We start from the raw sequence: 17,827 nt of genomic DNA on the forward strand, positions 1-17,827 counted from the left end.
TCGTCTGTTGACCTATTGGGGCGGTAAGCAAATTGGAGTGGGTCTAGGGTGTCAGGTAGGGTGGAGGTGATATGCTCAATGAGTCTGTACAAACAATAAAAAAAAATAACAGTTAATATTACACCCAAACAAGTTTCAGAGGAACAGAGACATTTCAAATGTCCAAGATTTCCTTAATTTTGGGTCAGTCATAGTGGTCAGGTATTCTGCCACTGTGTACTCTCTGTTTAGGGCCAAATAGCATTATAGTTAGCTCAGTTTTTTTGTTAATTCTTTCCAGGGTGTCAAGTAATTATCTTTTTGTTTCTCATAATTTGGTTTGGTCTAATTGTGTTGCTGTCCTGGACCTCTAATTGGTGCGTTGAATTCTAAAAATCAAAAGAAATCAGCCAAGACCTCAGAAAAAAAATTGTAGACCTCCACAAGTCTGGTTCATCTTTGGGAGCAATTTCCAAATGCCTGAAGGTACCACGTTCATCTGTACAAACAATAGTACGCAAGTATATACACCATGGGACCACGCAGCCGTCATACCGCTCAGGAAGGAGACTCGTTCTGTCTCCTAGAGATTAACGTTCTTTGGTGCTAAAAGTTCAAATCAATCCCAGAACAACAGCAAGGACCTTGTAAAGATGCTGAAGTAAACCGCTACAAAAGTATCTATAACCACATTAAAACGAGGTCTATATCGACATAGCCTGAAAGGCTGCTCAGCAAGGAAGAAGCCACTGCTCCAAAACCGCCATAAAAAAAGCCAGACTACGGTTTACAACTGCACATGGGGACAAATATTGTACTTTTTGGAGACATGTCCTCTGGTCTGATGAAACAAAAATATGACTGTTTGGCCATAATAACCATCGTTATGTTTGGAGGAAAAAGGGGGAGGCTTGCAAGCCAAAGAACACCATCCCAACTGTGAAGTACGGGGATGGCAGCATCATGTTGTGAGGGTGCTTTACTGCAGGAGGAACTGGTTCACTTCACAAAATAGATGGCATCATGAGGATGGAAAATGATGTGGACATATTGAAGCAACATCTCAAGACATCAGTCAGGAAGTTAAAGCTTGGTCGCAAATGGGTCTTCCAAATGGACATTGACCCCAAGCATACTTCCAAGTTGTGGCAAAATGGCTTAAGGACAACAAAGTCCAAGGTATTGGAGTGGTACAAAGCCCTGACCTCAACCCCATAGAAAGTGTGTGGGCAGAACTGACAAGGCGTGTGCGAGCAAGGAGGCCTACAAACCTGACTCAGTTACACCAGCTCTGTCAGGGGGGATGGGCCAGAATTAACCCAACATATTGTGGGAAGCTTGTGGAAGGCTACCCGAAACGTTTGACCCAAGTTAAACTATTTAACGGCAATGCTATCAAATACTAATTGAGTGTATGTAAACTTCTGAACCACTGGGAATGTGATGAAAGAAATAAAAATTGAAATAAATAATTCTCTCTACTATAATTCTGACATTTCACATTCTTAAAATAAAGTGGTGATCCTAACTGACCTAAGACATGGAATTTTTACTAGGATTAAATGTCAGGAATTGTGAAAAACTGAGTTTAAATGTATTTGGCAGAGGTGTATGTAAACTTTCGACTTCAACTGTAGGTATCACACATGAGATCATTTCATTATTCATTTCTAGCCAGATGTAAAATGTTCCTGTTTTGACTAATTTAATAGGTCTGTTCTATACCAAATTAGCATATCCCCTGAGTCCCTTCCCTGTTTCACACCTGGTAGTTTGCTGGATGAGACCGCCAGCTCTCTGTAAACTAGAGGACAACCAGTGGGTCCGTTTCCTTTATAGCATGTTTCTTGTAGGATGACAATGTCTGTATTTCAAATGTTTTTGATAAAGTCTGGGTTCCTGCTCTTTAGACCAAAGGCAGATCTCTCTCTCTCTCTCTCTCTCTCTCTCTCTCTCTCTCTCTCTCTCTCTCTCTCTCTCTCTCTCTCTCTCTCTCTCTCTTTCCCCTTCTCTCTCTCTCTTTCCCCCTTCTCTCTCTCGCTTTACCCCTTCTCTCTCTCGCTTTCCCCCTTCTCTGTCTCTCTCTCTCTCTCTCTCTCTCTCTCTCTCTCTTTCCCCCTTCTCTCTGTCTCTCTCTTCCTCGCTTTTCTCTCTGTCCCTCTCTCTCTCGCTTTCCCCCTTCTCTCTGTCTCTCTCTCTCTCGCTTTCCCCCCTCTCTCTCTCGCTTTCCCCCCTCTCTCTCTCGCTTTCCCCCTTCTCTCTCTCGCTTTCCCCCTTCTCTCTCTCGCTTTCCCCCTTCTCTCTCTTGCTTTCCCCCTTCTCTCTCTCTCTCTCTCTCTCTCTCTCTCGCTTTCCCCCTTCTCTCTCTCGCTTTCCCCCTTCTCTCTCTCGCTTTACCCCTTCTCTCTCTCGCTTTACCCCTTCTCTCTCTCGCTTTCCCCCTTCTCTGTCTCTCTCTCGCTTTACCCCTTCTCTCTCTCGCTTTACCCCTTCTCTCTCTCGCTTTCCCCCTCTCTCTCTCTCTCTCTCTCTCTCTCTCTCTCTCTCGCTTTCCCCCTTCTCTCTGTCTCTCTCTCTCTCGCTTTCCCCCTTCTCTGTCTCTCTCTCTCTCGCTTTCCCCCTTCTCTCTCTCGCTTTCCCCCTTCTCTCTGTCTCTCTCTTTCTCACTTTTCTCTCTGTCCCTCTCTCACTCGCTTTCCCCCTTCTCTCTCTCTCTCTCTCTCTCGCTCGCTTTCCCCCTTCTCTCTGTCTCTCTCTCTCTCTCGCTTTCCCTCTTCTCTCTGTCTCTCTCTCTCTCAAATCAAATCAAATGTATTTATATAGCCCTTCGTACATCAGCTGATATCTCAAAGTGCTGTACAGAAACCTAGCCTAAAACCCCAAACAGCAAGCAATGCAGGTGTAGAAGCACGGTGGCTAGGAAAAACTCTCTAGAAAGGCCAAAACCTAGGAAGAAACCTGGAGAGGAACCAGGCTATGTTGGGGTGGCCAGTCCTCTTCTGGCTGTGCCGGGTGGAGATTATAACAGAACATGGCCAAGATGTTCAAATGTTCATAAATGACCAGCATGGTCGAATAATAATAAGGCAGAACAGTTGAAACTGGAGCAGCAGCACAGTCAGGTGGACTGGGGACAGCAAGGAGTCATCATGTCAGGTCGTCCTGGGGCACGGTCCTTGGGCTCAGGTCCTCCGAGAGAGAGAAAGAAAGAGAGAATTAGAGAGAGCATATGTGGGGTGGCCAGTCCTCTTCTGGCTGTGCCGGGTGGAGATTATAACAGAACATGGCCAAGATGTTCAAATGTTCATAAATGACCAGCATGGTCAAATAATAGTAAGGCAGAACAGTTGAAACTGGAGCAGCAGCTGGAGGAGTCATCATGTCAGGTAGTCCTGGGGCATGGTCCTAGGGCTCTCTCTCTCTCTCTCTCTCGCTTTCCCCCTTCTCTCTCGCTTTCCCCCTTCTCTCTCTCGCTTTCCCCCTTCTCTCTCTCGCTTTGCCCCTTCTCTCTTTCTTTCTTGCTTTCCCCCTTCTTTCTTTCTTTCTTTCTTTCTTTCTCTCTTTCTCAATCTCCCTCTCTCTCTCTCTCTGTGGTAATGGTTACTGAGTGATATCATGTCTCAGCAGAGTAGGAGAGATATAATACAGATCAGTAAAGGCTATGTAGTGTCACACAGTAAGAACACATACTGGAATGCTGCAACCACACTGCAAATGTTTGGTGTGCGTGTGTACACACACTTGGCCTCCAGCCAACTGAACAGAGACTTCTCCACCATGGACGTCTCGTGGAACTCCTGGGGGGGGACACACACACACCCTCTGTGTGGTCTCTAAGCTTGGCTGTGCTTGTTAAAGGCCCCTGCTGTCTCAGCCTCTTTAGCTCACTACGTAAACAGGACAACGAACACTCCCCCCATGCCTATCACCGTTATGGGGTGACACATACTGTGAAGAGATCAAGTTTTTGATACACTGACGATTTTGCAGGTTTTCCTACTTACAAAGCATGTAGAGGTCTGTAATTTTTATCAACTGTGAGAGACGGAATCTAAAACAAAAATCCAGAAAATCACAATGTAACATTTTTAAGTAATTCATTTGCATTTTATTGCATGACATAAGTATTTGATACATCAGAAAAGCAGAACTTAATATTTGGTACAGAAACCTTTGTTTTCAATTACAGAGATCATACGTTTCCTGTAGTTCTTGACCAGGTTTGCACACACTGCAGCAGGGATTTTGGCCCACTCCTCCATACAGACCTTCTCCAGATCCTTAAGGTTTCGGGGCTGTCGCTGGGCAATACGGACTTTCAGCTCCCTCCAAAGATTTTCTATTGGGTTCAAGTCTGGAGACTGGCTAGGCCACTCCAGGACCTTGAGATGCTTCTTACGGAGCCACTCCTTAGTTGCCCTGGCTGTGTGTTTCAGGTCGTTGTCATGCTGGAAGACCCAGTCACGACCCATCTTCAATGCTCTTACTGAGGGAAGGAGGTTGTTGGCCAAGATCTCGCGATGGCCCCATCCATCCTCCCCTCAATACGGTGCAGTCGTCCTGTCCCCTTTGCAGAAAAGCATCCCCAAAGAATGATGTTTCCACCTCCATGCTTCACGGTTGGGATGGTGTTCTTGGGGTTGTACTCATCCTTCTTCTTCCTCCAAACACGGAGAGTGGAGTTTAGACCAAAAGGCTCTATTTTTGTCTCATCAGACCACATGACCTTCTCCCATTCCTCCTCTGGATCATCCAGATGGTCATTGGCAAACTTCAGACGGGCCTGGACATGCGCTGGCTTGAGCAGGGGGACCTTGCGTGCACTGCAGGATTTTAATCCATGACGGCGTAGTGTGTTACTAATGGTTTTCTTTGAGACTGTGGTCCCAGCTCTCTTCAGGTCATTGACCAGGTCCTGCCGTGTAGTTCTGGGCTGATCCCTCATGATCATTGATACCCCACGAGGTGAGATCTTGCATGGAGCCCCAGACCGAGGGTGATTGACCGTCATCTTGAACTTCTTCCATTTTCTAATAATTGCGCCAACAGTTGTTGCCTTCTCACCAAGCTGCTTGCCTATTGTCCTGTAGACCATCCCAGCCTTGAGCAGGTCTACAATTGTATCCCTGATGTCCTTACACAGCTCTCTGGTCTTGGCCATTGTGGAGAGGTTGGAGTCTGTTTGATTGAGTGTGTGGACAGGTGTCTTTTATACAGGTAACAAGTTCAAACAGGTGCAGTTAATACAGGTAATGAGTGGAGAACAGGAGGGCTTCTTAAAGAAAAACTAACAGGTCTGTGAGAGCCGGAATTCTTACTGGTTGGTAGGTGATCAAATACTTATGTCATGCAATAAAATGGTAATTAATTACTTAAAAATCATACAATGTGATTTTCTGGATTTTTGTTTTATGACAAAAAAATTACAGACCTTTACATGCTTTGTAAGTAGGGAAAACCTGCAAAATCGGCAGTGAATCAAATACTTGTTCTCCTCACTGTATACTGTACCAGTATGAGTATGTTCTATGTCGATAGGGGGACTCACGGCAGGGTGTGTGTCTAGCCAGGCAAGGCATTAACGTGTGTGTGTGTGTGTGTGTGTGTGTGTGTGTGTGTGTGTGTGTGTGTGTGTGTGTGTGTGTGTGTGTGTGTGTGTGTGTGTGTGTGTGTGTGTGTGTGTGTGTGTGTGTGTGTGTGTGTGTGTGTGTGTGTGTGTGTGTGTGTGTGTCAGGTTTGACTCGGAGCAGAACCTGTCTCAGGAGGAGGTCCAGAGGGAGAAGAATCTTAGAGAGAAGCTGAGCAGAGAGAAGGACATGCTGACTGGAGAAGTGTTCAGCCTGCGACAGCAACTGGAGGTACTGTACAAACACCAACACTACTGACCTACCACATCTGTGTGTGTGTGCCAAAAATGGGTTCAAAAATCTTTCAAGTACTTTGAGTGTTTGAGTCTTCCCGGAGTGTCAGGTGGCTGGGGTTGGCCTTTCCATTGGCTCCATGGCAAGCTCAATCAAGCACAGCTATTTGAATGAAAACAAATAATTTTTGAATATGTGTGTATCCCCCTATAGGACCTGGAGATGTGTGTCTTAGGTTGTTTTCACATATAGACCTCTTTTAAAATAACCCATCTCAGTCCTCTTTAAAGTCAACTCCGGGGTCAAATAACTCAGTTCCCTTGTGTTATCGGACAGCTTGATACCAACTTAACTTTTGGAAGCTAATCTTTGTTAACAGATGAGACCTAATAATTGTAATCAGAAGATAATAATAACACGTAAATATTATTGGTAACAGAATACACAGCAGAATAATAACTGCAGATTAAATAATGCTATAACTGAAAATTGTACACCCCATGTAGGCTACTTTGAGAGCTATGCCCTATGTTGTGATTCTCACACTATTCAAACCCCCAATCAATAAACAGCTGATGAAGATCTCTTAGCCTATAGATCACATATAGCAAACAAATAATCTGAACTAAAAACTACACACATATTTTTGAATTTCAGTGCATCCTTGATAATTGCTAATCAATATACCTATCCAGAAAAGGCACTTGTTTTTTCTCAGAATCAGCACATCATCATCTTCTCTCTATTGTGGCAACAATAGTTTATGCCAGGGGAAACGGTGTTGCAGTAGTCTAGTGTGAGGGTTTATGCCAGGGGAAACGGTGTTGCAGTAGTCTAGTGTGAGGGTTTATGCCAGGGGAAACGGTGTTGCAGTCGTCTAGTGTGAGGGTTTATGCCAGGGGAAACGGTGTTGCAGTCGTCTAGTGTGAGGGTTTATGCCAGGGGAAACGGTGTTGCAGTCGTCTAGTGTGAGGGTTTATGCCAGGGGAAACTGTGTTGCAGTAGTCTAGTGTGAGGGTTTATGCCAGGGGAAACGGAGTTGCAGTAGTCTAGTGTGAGGGTTTATGCCAGGGGAAACGGTGTTGCAGTCGTCTAGTGTGAGGGTTTATGCCAGGGGAAACGGTGTTGCAGTCGTCTAGTGTGAGGGTTTATGCCAGGGGAAACGGTGTTGCAGTCGTCTAGTGTGAGGGTTTATGCCAGGGGAAACGGTGTTGCAGTAGTCTAGTGTGAGGGTTTATGCCAGGGGAAACGGTGTTGCAGTAGTCTAGTGTGAGGGTTTATGCCAGGGGAAACGGTGTTGCAGTAGTCTAGTGTGAGGGTTTATGCCAGGGGAAACGGTGTTGCAGTAGTCTAGTGTGAGGGTTTATGCCAGGGGAAACGGTGTTGCAGTCGTCTAGTGTGAGGGTTTATGCCAGGGGAAACGGTGTTGCAGTCGTCTAGTGTGAGGGTTTATGCCAGGGGAAACGGTGTTGCAGTAGTCCAGTGTGAGGGTTTATGCCAGGGAAACGGTGTTGCAGTAGTCTAGTGTGAGGGTTTATGCCAGGGAAACGGTGTTGCAGTAGTCTAGTGTGAGGGTTTATGCCAGGGAAACGGTGTTGCAGTCGTCTAGTGTGAGGGTTTATGCCAGGGGAAACGGTGTTGCAGTAGTCTAGTGTGAGGGTTTATGCCAGGGGAAACGGTGTTGCAGTAGTCTAGTGTGAGGGTTTATGCCAGGGAAACGGTGTTGCAGTAGTCTAGTGTGAGGGTTTATGCCAGCGGAAACGGTGTTGCAGTAGTCTAGAGTGAGGGTTTATGTCAGGGGAAACGGTGTTGCAGTCGTCTAGTGTGAGGGTTTATGCCAGGGGGAAACGGTGTTGCAGTAGTCTAGTGTGAGGGTTTATGCCAGGGGAAACGGTGTTGCAGTAGTCTAGTGTGAGGGTTTATGCCAGGGAAACGGTGTTGCAGTAGTCTCGTGTGAGGGTTTATGCCAGGGAAACGGTGTTGCAGTAGTCTAGTGTGAGGGTTTATGCCAGGGGAAACGGTGTTGCAGTAGTCTAGTGTGAGGGTTTATGCCAGGGAAACAGTGTTGCAGTCGTCTAGTGTGAGGGTTTATGCCAGGGGAAACGGTGTTGCAGTCGCCTAGTGTGAGGGTTTATGCCAGGGGAAACGGTGTTGCAGTCTAGTGTGAGGGTTTATGCCAGGGGGAACGGTGTTGCAGTAGTCTAGTGTGAGGGTTTATGCCAGGGGAAACGGTGTTGCAGTAGTCTAGTGTGAGGGTTTATACCAGGGGAAACGGTGTTGCAGTCGTCTAGTGTGAGGGTTTATGCCAGGGGAAACGGTGTTGCAGTCGTCTAGTGTGAGGGTTTATGCCAGGGGAAACGGTGTTGCAGTAGTCTAGTGTGAGGGTTTATGCCAGGGGAAACGGTGTTGCAGTAGTCTAGTGTGAGGGTTTATGCCAGGGGAAACTGTGTTGCAGTAGTCTAGTGTGAGGGTTTATGCCAGGGAAACGGTGTTGCAGTAGTCTAGTGTGACCGTTTATGCCAGGGGAAACGGTGTTGCAGTAGTCTAGTGTGAGGGTTTATGCCAGGGGAAACGGTGTTGCAGTAGTCTAGTGTGAGGGTTTATGCCAGGGAAACGGTGTTGCAGTAGTCTAGTGTGAGGGTTTATACCAGGGAAACGGTGTTGCAGTAGTCTAGTGTGAGGGTTTATGCCAGGGGAAACGGTGTTTCAGTAGTCTAGTGTGAGGGTTTATGCCAGGGGAAACGGTGTTGCAGTAGTCTAGTGTGAGGGTTTATGCCAGCGGAAACGGTGTTGCAGTAGTCTAGAGTGAGGGTTTATGCCAGGGAAACGGTGTTGCAGTAGTCTAGTGTGAGGGTTTATGCCAGGGAAACGGTGTTGCAGTAGTCTAGTGTGAGGGTTTATGCCAGGGAAACGGTGTTGCAGTAGTCTAGTGTGAGGGTTTATGCCAGGGGAAACGGTGTTGCAGTAGTCTAGTGTGAGGGTTTATGCCAGGGGAAATGGTGTTGCAGTAGTCTAGTGTGAGGGTTTATGCCAGGGGAAACGGTGTTGCAGTAGTCTAGTGTGAGGGTTTATGCCAGGGAAACGGTGTTGCAGTAGTCTAGTGTGAGGGTTTATGCCAGGGGAAACGGTGTTGCAGTAGTCTAGTGTGAGGGTTTATGCCAGGGGAAACGGTGTTGCAGTAGTCTAGTGTGAGGGTTTATGCCAGGGAAACGGTGTTGCAGTAGTCTAGTGTGAGGGTTTATGCCAGGGAAACGGTGTTGCAGTAGTCTAGTGTGAGGGTTTATGCCAGGGGAAACGGTGTTGCAGTAGTCTAGTGTGAGGGTTTATGCCAGGGGAAACGGTGTTGCAGTAGTCTAGTGTGAGGGTTTATGCCAGGGGAAACGGTGTTGCAGTAGTCTAGTGTGAGGGTTTATGCCAGGGAAACGGTGTTGCAGTAGTCTAGTGTGAGGGTTTATGCCAGGGGAAACGGTGTTGCAGTAGTCTAGTGTGAGGGTTTATGCCAGGGGAAACGGTGTTGCAGTAGTCTAGTGTGAGGGTTTATGCCAGGGGAAACGGTGTTGCAGTAGTCTAGTGTGAGGGTTTATGCCAGGGGAAACGGTGTTGCAGTAGTCTAGTGTGAGGGTTTATGCCAGGGGAAACGGTGTTGCAGTAGTCTAGTGTGAGGGTTTATGCCAGGGGAAACGGTGTTGCAGTAGTCTAGTGTGAGGGTTTATGCCAGGGGAAACGGTGTTGCAGTAGTCTAGTGTGAGGGTTTATGCCAGGCGAAACGGTGTTGCAGTAGTCTAGTGTGAGGGTTTATGCCAGGGGAAACGGTGTTGCAGTAGTCTAGTGTGAGGGTTTATGCCAGGGGAAACGGTGTTGCAGTAGTCTAGTGTGAGGGTTTATGCCAGGGGAAACGGTGTTGCAGTAGTCTAGTGTGAGGGTTTATGCCAGGGGAAACGGTGTTGCAGTAGTCTAGTGTGAGGGTTTATGCCAGGGGAAACGGTGTTTCAGTAGTCTAGTGTGAGGGTTTATGCCAGGGGAAACGGTGTTGCAGTAGTCTAGTGTGAGGGTTTATGCCAGGGGAAACGGTGTTGCAGTAGTCTAGTGTGAGGGTTTATGCCAGGGAAACGGTGTTGCAGTAGTCTAGTGTGAGGGTTTATGCCAGGGAAACGGTGTTGCAGTAGTCTAGTGTGAGGGTTTATGCCAGGGGAAACGGTGTTGCAGTAGTCTAGTGTGAGGGTTTATGCCAGGGGAAACGGTGTTGCAGTAGTCTAGTGTGAGGGTTTATGCCAGGGAAACGGTGTTTCAGTAGTCTAGTGTGAGGGTTTATGCCAGGGAAACGGTGTTGCAGTAGTCTAGTGTGAGGGTTTATGCCAGGGAAACGGTGTTGCAGTAGTCTAGTGTGAGGGTTTATGCCAGGGAAACGGTGTTGCAGTAGTCTAGTGTGAGGGTTTATGCCAGGGAAACGGTGTTGCAGTAGTCTAGTGTGAGGGTTTATGCCAGGGAAACGGTGTTTGCAGTAGTCTAGTGTGAGGGTTTATGCCAGGGAAACGGTGTTGCAGTAGTCTAGTGTGAGGGTTTATGCCAGGGGAAACGGTGTTGCAGTAGTCTAGTGTGAGGGTTTATGCCAGGGGAAACGGTGTTGCAGTAGTCTAGTGTGAGGGTTTATGCCAGGGGAAACGGTGTTGCAGTAGTCTAGTGTGAGGGTTTATGCCAGGGGAAACGGTGTTGCAGTAGTCTAGTGTGAGGGTTTATGCCAGGGAAACGGTGTTGCAGTAGTCTAGTGTGAGGGTTTATACCAGGGGAAACGGTGTTGCAGTAGTCTAGTGTGAGGGTTTATGCCAGGGGAAACGGTGTTGCAGTAGTCTAGTGTGAGGGTTTATGCCAGGGGAAACGGTGTTGCAGTAGTCTAGTGTGTGGCGTGGGAATAACGACAAGCGAACCTGGGGACCTTTGGGTTCACATTGCCCTTCAACCGGAACCGGACCTCTCCGGATGGTCTGTTGGCTTCAGGAGTTCTTTTGAGGGGTCTGAGTTCCTTTGAAGTGTTCACACTGCACACAAAATTAAGTGAACCGCACCGACTTCACAATAATTGTGTGAAAACACCCGTAATGTGTGTCTCCTATCTCCCTATAGGACAAGGACCTGGAGATGTGTGTTTTAATGTGTATGTCCTCTCTCCCTATAGGACAAGGACCTGGAGATGTGTGTCTCCTCTCTCCCTATAGGACAATGACCTGGAGATGTGTGTTTTAATGTGTATCTCCTCTCTCCCTATAGGACAAGGACCTGGAGATGTGTGTCTCCTCTCTCCCTATAGGACAATGACCTGGAGATGTGTGTTTTAATGTGTGTCTCCTCTCTCCCTATAGGACAAGGACCTGGAGATGTGTGTTTTAATGTGTATGTCCTCTCTCCCTATAGGACAAGGACCTGGAGATGTGTGTTTTAATGTGTATGTCCTCTCTCCCTATAGGACAAAGACCTGGAGATGTGTGTCTCCTCTCTCCCTATAGGACAAAGACCTGGAGATGTGTGTCTCCTCTCTCCCTATAGGACAAAGACCTGGAGATGTGTGTTTTAATGTGCATGTCCTCTCTCCCTATAGGGCAAGGACCTGGAGATGTGTGTTTTAATGTGTATCTCCTCTCTCCCTATAGGACAAGGACCTGGAGATGTGTGTCTCCTCTCTCCCTATAGGACAAAGACCTGGAGATGTGTGTTTTAATGTGCATGTCCTCTCTCCCTATAGGGCAAGGACCTGGAGATGTGTGTTTTAATGTGTATCTCCTCTCTCCCTATAGGACAAGGACCTGGAGATGTGTGTCTCCTCTCTCCCTATAGGACAAGGACCTGGAGATGTGTGTCTCCTCTCTCCCTATAGGACAAGGACCTGGAGATGTGTGTTTTAATGTGTATGTCCTCTCTCCCTATAGGACAAGGACCTGGAGATGTGTGTCTCCTCTCTCCCTATAGGACAAAGACCTGGAGATGTGTGTCTCCTCTCTCCCTATAGGACAAAGACCTGGAGATGTGTGTTTTAATGTGTATGTCCTCTCTCCCTATAGGACAAGGACCTGGAGATGTGTGTTTTAATGTGTATGTCCTCTCTCCCTATAGGACAAGGACCTGGAGATGTGTGTCTCCTCTCTCCCTATAGGACAAGGACCTGGAGATGTGTGTTTTAATGTGTATCTCCTCTCTCCCTATAGGACAAGGACCTGGAGATGTGTGTCTCCTCTCTCCCTATAGGACAAGGACCTGGAGATGTGTGTTTTAATGTGTATCTCCTCTCTCCCTATAGGACAAGGACCTGGAGATGTGTGTCTCCTCTCTCCCTATAGGACAAGGACTTGGAGATGTGTGTTTTAATGTGTATGTCCTCTCTCCCTATAGGACAAAGACCTGGAGATGTGTGTCTCCTCTCTCCCTATAGGACAAGGACCTGGAGATGTGTGTCTCCTCTCTCCCTATAGGACAAAGACCTGGAGATGTGTGTCTCCTATCTCCCTATAGGACAAGGACCTGGAGATGTGTGTTTTAATGTGTATCTCCTCTCTCCCTATAGGACAAAGACCTGGAGATGTGTGTCTCCTCTCTCCCTATAGGACAATGACCTGGAGATGTGTGTTTTAATGTGTATCTCCTCTCTCCCTATAGGACAAAGACCTGGAGATGTGTGTTTTAATGTGTGTCTCCTCTCTCCCTATAGGACAAGGACCTGGAGATGTGTGTGTATCTCCTCTCTCCCTATAGGACAAGGACCTGGAGATGTGTGTTTTAATGTGTATCTCCTCTCTCCCTATAGGACAAGGACCTGGAGATGTGTGTTTTAATGTGTATGTCCTCTCTCCCTATAGGACAAGGACCTGGAGATGTGTGTCTCCTCTCTCCCTATAGGACAATGACCTAGAGATGTGTGTTTTAATGTGTATCTCTCTCTCCCTATAGGACAAGGACCTGGAGATGTGTGTCTCCCTCTCCCTATAGGACAATGACCTGGAGATGTGTGTTTTAATGTGTATCTCCTCTCTCCCTATAGGACAAAGACCTGGAGATGTGTGTTTTAATGTGTGTCTCCTCTCTCCCTATAGGACAAGGACCTGGAGATGTGTGTTTTAATTTGTATGTCCTCTCTCCCTATAGGACAAGGACCTGGAGATGTGTGTCTCCTCTCTCCCTATAGGACAAGGACCTGGAGATGTGTGTCTCCTCTCTCCCTATAGGACAAGGACCTGGAGATGTGTGTTTTAATGTGTATGTTTCTCCCTATAGGACCAGGACCTGGAGATGTGTGTCTCTCTCTCCCTATAGGACAAGGACCTGGAGATGTGTGTTTTAATGTGTATGTCCTCTCTCCCTATAGGACAAGGACCTGGAGATGTGTGTTTTAATGTGTATCTCCTCTCTCCCTATAGGACAAGGACCTGGAGATGTGTGTCTCCTTCTCCCTATAGGACAAGGACCTGGAGATGTGTGTTTTAATGTGTATCTCCCTCTCCCTATAGGACAAGGACCTGGAGATGTGTGTCTCCTCTCTCCCTATAGGACAAGGACTTGGAGATGTGTGTTTTAATGTGTATGTCCTCTCTCCCTATAGGACAAAGACCTGGAGATGTGTGTCTCCTCTCTCCCTATAGGACAAGGACCTGGAGATGTGTGTCTCCTCTCTCCCTATAGGACAAAGACCTGGAGATGTGTGTCTCCTATCTCCCTATAGGACAAGGACCTGGAGATGTGTGTTTTAATGTGTATCTCCTCTCTCCCTATAGGACAAAGACCTGGAGATGTGTGTTTTAATGTGTGTCTCCTCTCTCCCTATAGGGCAAGGACCTGGAGATGTGTGTTTTAATGTGTATCTCCTCTCTCCCTATAGGACAAGGACCTGGAGATGTGTGTTTTAATGTGTATGTCCTCTCTCCCTATAGGACAAGGACCTGGAGATGTGTGTCTCCTCTCTCCCTATAGGACAATGACCTGGAGATGTGTGTTTTAATGTGTATCTCCTCTCTCCCTATAGGACAAGGACCTGGAGATGTGTGTCTCCTCTCTCCCTATAGGACAATGACCTGGAGATGTGTGTTTTAATGTGTATCTCCTCTCTCCCTATAGGACAAAGACCTGGAGATGTGTGTTTTAATGTGTGTCTCCTCTCTCCCTATAGGACAAGGACCTGGAGATGTGTGTTTTAATTTGTATGTCCTCTCTCCCTATAGGACAAGGACCTGGAGATGTGTGTCTCCTCTCTCCCTATAGGACAAGGACCTGGAGATGTGTGTCTCCTCTCTCCCTATAGGACAAGGACCTGGAGATGTGTGTTTTAATGTGCATGTCCTCTCTCCCTATAGGGCAAGGACCTGGAGATGTGTGTTTTAATGTGTATCTCCTCTCTCCCTATAGGACAAGGACCTGGAGATGTGTGTCTCCTCTCTCCCTATAGGACAAAGACCTGGAGATGTGTGTTTTAATGTGCATGTCCTCTCTCCCTATAGGGCAAGGACCTGGAGATGTGTGTTTTAATGTGTATCTCCTCTCTCCCTATAGGACAAGGACCTGGAGATGTGTGTCTCCTCTCTCCCTATAGGACAAGGACCTGGAGATGTGTGTCTCCTCTCTCCCTATAGGACAAGGACCTGGAGATGTGTGTTTTAATGTGTATGTCCTCTCTCCCTATAGGACAAAGACCTGGAGATGTGTGTCTCCTCTCTCCCTATAGGACAAAGACCTGGAGATGTGTGTTTTAATGTGTATGTCCTCTCTCCCTATAGGACAAGGACCTGGAGATGTGTGTTTTAATGTGTATGTCCTCTCTCCCTATAGGACAAGGACCTGGAGATGTGTGTCTCCTCTCTCCCTATAGGACAAGGACCTGGAGATGTGTGTTTTAATGTGTATGTCCTCTCTCCCTATAGGACAAGGACCTGGAGATGTGTGTTTTAATGTGTATCTCCTCTCTCCCTATAGGACAAGGACCTGGAGATGTGTGTCTCCTCTCTCCCTATAGGACAAGGACCTGGAGATGTGTGTTTTAATGTGTATCTCCTCTCTCCCTATAGGACAAGGACCTGGAGATGTGTCTCCTCTCTCCCTATAGGACAAGGACTTGGAGATGTGTGTTTTAATGTGTATGTCCTCTCTCCCTATAGGACAAAGACCTGGAGATGTGTGTCTCCTCTCTCCCTATAGGACAAGGACCTGGAGATGTGTGTCTCCTCTCTCCCTATAGGACAAAGACCTGGAGATGTGTGTCTCCTATCTCCCTATAGGACAAGGACCTGGAGATGTGTGTTTTAATGTGTATCTCCTCTCTCCCTATAGGACAAAGACCTGGAGATGTGTGTTTTAATGTGTGGCTCCTCTCTCCCTATAGGACAAGGACCTGGAGATGTGTGTTTTAATGTGTATCTCCTCTCTCCCTATAGGACAAGGACCTGGAGATGTGTGTTTTAATGTGTATCTCCTCTCTCCCTATAGGACAAGGACCTGGAGATGTGTGTTTTAATGTGTATGTCCTCTCTCCCTATAGGACAAGGACCTGGAGATGTGTGTCTCCTCTCTCCCTATAGGACAATGACCTAGAGATGTGTGTTTTAATGTGTATCTCCTCTCTCCCTATAGGACAAGGACCTGGAGATGTGTGTCTCCTCTCTCCCTATAGGACAATGACCTGGAGATGTGTGTTTTAATGTGTATCTCCTCTCTCCCTATAGGACAAAGACCTGGAGATGTGTGTTTTAATGTGTGTCTCCTCTCTCCCTATAGGACAAGGACCTGGAGATGTGTGTTTTAATTTGTATGTCCTCTCTCCCTATAGGACAAGGACCTGGAGATGTGTGTCTCCTCTCTCCCTATAGGACAAGGACCTGGAGATGTGTGTCTCCTCTCTCCCTATAGGACAAGGACCTGGAGATGTGTGTTTTAATGTGTATGTCCTCTCTCCCTATAGGACAAGGACCTGGAGATGTGTGTCTCCTCTCTCCCTATAGGACAAGGACCTGGAGATGTGTGTTTTAATGTGTATGTCCTCTCTCCCTATAGGACAAGGACCTGGAGATGTGTGTTTTAATGTGTATCTCCTCTCTCCCTATAGGACAAGGACCTGGAGATGTGTGTCTCCTCTCTCCCTATAGGACAAGGACCTGGAGATGTGTGTTTTAATGTGTATCTCCTCTCTCCCTATAGGACAACGACCTGGAGATGTGTGTCTCCTCTCTCCCTATAGGACAAGGACTTGGAGATGTGTGTTTTAATGTGTATGTCCTCTCTCCCTATAGGACAAAGACCTGGAGATGTGTGTCTCCTCTCTCCCTATAGGACAAGGACCTGGAGATGTGTGTCTCCTCTCTCCCTATAGGACAAAGACCTGGAGATGTGTGTCTCCTATCTCCCTATAGGACAAGGACCTGGAGATGTGTGTTTTAATGTGTATCTCCTCTCTCCCTATAGGACAAAGACCTGGAGATGTGTGTCTCCTATCTCCCTATAGGACAAGGACTTGGAGATGTGTGTTTTAATGTGTATCTCCTCTCTCCCTATAGGACAAAGACCTGGAGATGTGTGTTTTAATGTGTGTCTCCTCTCTCCCTATAGGGCAAGGACCTGGAGATGTGTGTTTTAATGTGTATCTCCTCTCTCCCTATAGGACAAGGACCTGGAGATGTGTGTTTTAATGTGTATGTCCTCTCTCCCTATAGGACAAGGACCTGGAGATGTGTGTCTCCTCTCTCCCTATAGGACAATGACCTGGAGATGTGTGTTTTAATGTGTGTCTCCTCTCTCCCTATAGGACAAGTACCTGGAGATGTGTGTTTTAATTTGTATGTCCTCTCTCCCTATAGGACAAGGACCTGGAGATGTGTGTCCCTATTGGAGATGTGTGTCTCCTCTCTCCCTATAGGACAAGGACCTGGAGATGTGTGTTTTAATGTGTATGTCCTCTCTCCCTATAGGACAAGGACCTGGAGATGTGTGTCTCCTCTCTCCCTATAGGACAATGACCTGGAGATGTGTGTTTTAATGTGTATGTCCTCTCTCCCTATAGGACAAGGACCTGGAGATGTGTGTCTCCTCTCTCCCTATAGGACAATGACCTGGAGATGTGTGTTTTAATGTGTGTCTCCTCTCTCCCTATAGGACAAGGACCTGGAGATGTGTGTTTTAATTTGTATGTCCTCTCTCCCTATAGGACAAGGACCTGGAGATGTGTGTCTCCTCTCTCCCTATAGGACAAGGACCTGGAGATGTGTGTCTCCTCTCTCCCTATAGGACAAGGACCTGGAGATGTGTGTTTTAATGTGTATGTCCTCTCTCCCTATAGGACAAGGACCTGGAGATGTGTGTCTCCTCTCTCCCTATAGGACAATGACCTGGAGATGTGTGTTTTAATGTGTATGTCCTCTCTCCCTATAGGACAAGGACCTGGAGATGTGTGTCTCCTCTCTCCCTATAGGACAAGGACCTGGAGATGTGTGTTTTAATGTGTATGTCCTCTCTCCCTATAGGACAAGGACCTGGAGATGTGTGTCTCCTCTCTCCCTATAGGACAAAGACCTGGAGATGTGTGTTTTAATGTGTATGTCCTCTCTCCCTATAGGACAAAGACCTGGAGATGTGTGTCTCCTCTCTCCCTATAGGACAATGACCTGGAGATGTGTGTTTTAATGTGTATGTCCTCTCTCCCTATAGGACAAGGACCTGGAGATGTGTGTCTCCTCTCTCCCTATAGGACAAGGACCTGGAGATGTGTGTTTTAATGTGTATGTCCTCTCTCCCTATAGGACAAGGACCTGAAGATGTGTGTCTCCTCTCTCCCTATAGGACAAAGACCTGGAGATGTGTGTTTTAATGTGTATGTCCTCTCTCCCTATAGGACAAAGACCTGGAGATGTGTGTCTCCTCTCTCCCTATAGGACAAAGACCTGGAGATGTGTGTTTTAATGTGTATGTCCTCTCTCCCTATAGGACAAGGACCTGGAGATGTGTGTCTCCTCTCTCCCTATAGG

General features: G+C 47.1%; 1 protein-coding gene across 22 annotated transcripts in view; it reads left to right on the top strand.

The window, feature by feature from the left end:
• LOC118376166 (unconventional myosin-XVIIIa-like) overlaps positions 1-17,827 on the top strand; it is a 220,504-nt gene that overhangs the window by 159,600 nt on the left and 43,077 nt on the right. For all 22 annotated transcript variants that reach the window (XR_008136457.1, XR_008136460.1, XR_008136458.1 and 19 more), the window contains one exon: positions 5,714-5,837. Coding sequence is in view for 18 of the 22 variants with exons in the window: in XM_052518612.1 (XP_052374572.1) it covers positions 5,714-5,837 (124 nt within the window). In the remaining 4 variants the exon portion in view is untranslated. The remainder of the gene's footprint in view (positions 1-5,713; positions 5,838-17,827) is intronic.

The sequence above is a fragment of the Oncorhynchus keta genome, chromosome 1 (assembly GCF_023373465.1).
Source record: "Oncorhynchus keta strain PuntledgeMale-10-30-2019 chromosome 1, Oket_V2, whole genome shotgun sequence".
In the NCBI taxonomy this organism is placed as follows: Eukaryota; Metazoa; Chordata; class Actinopteri; order Salmoniformes; family Salmonidae; genus Oncorhynchus; species Oncorhynchus keta.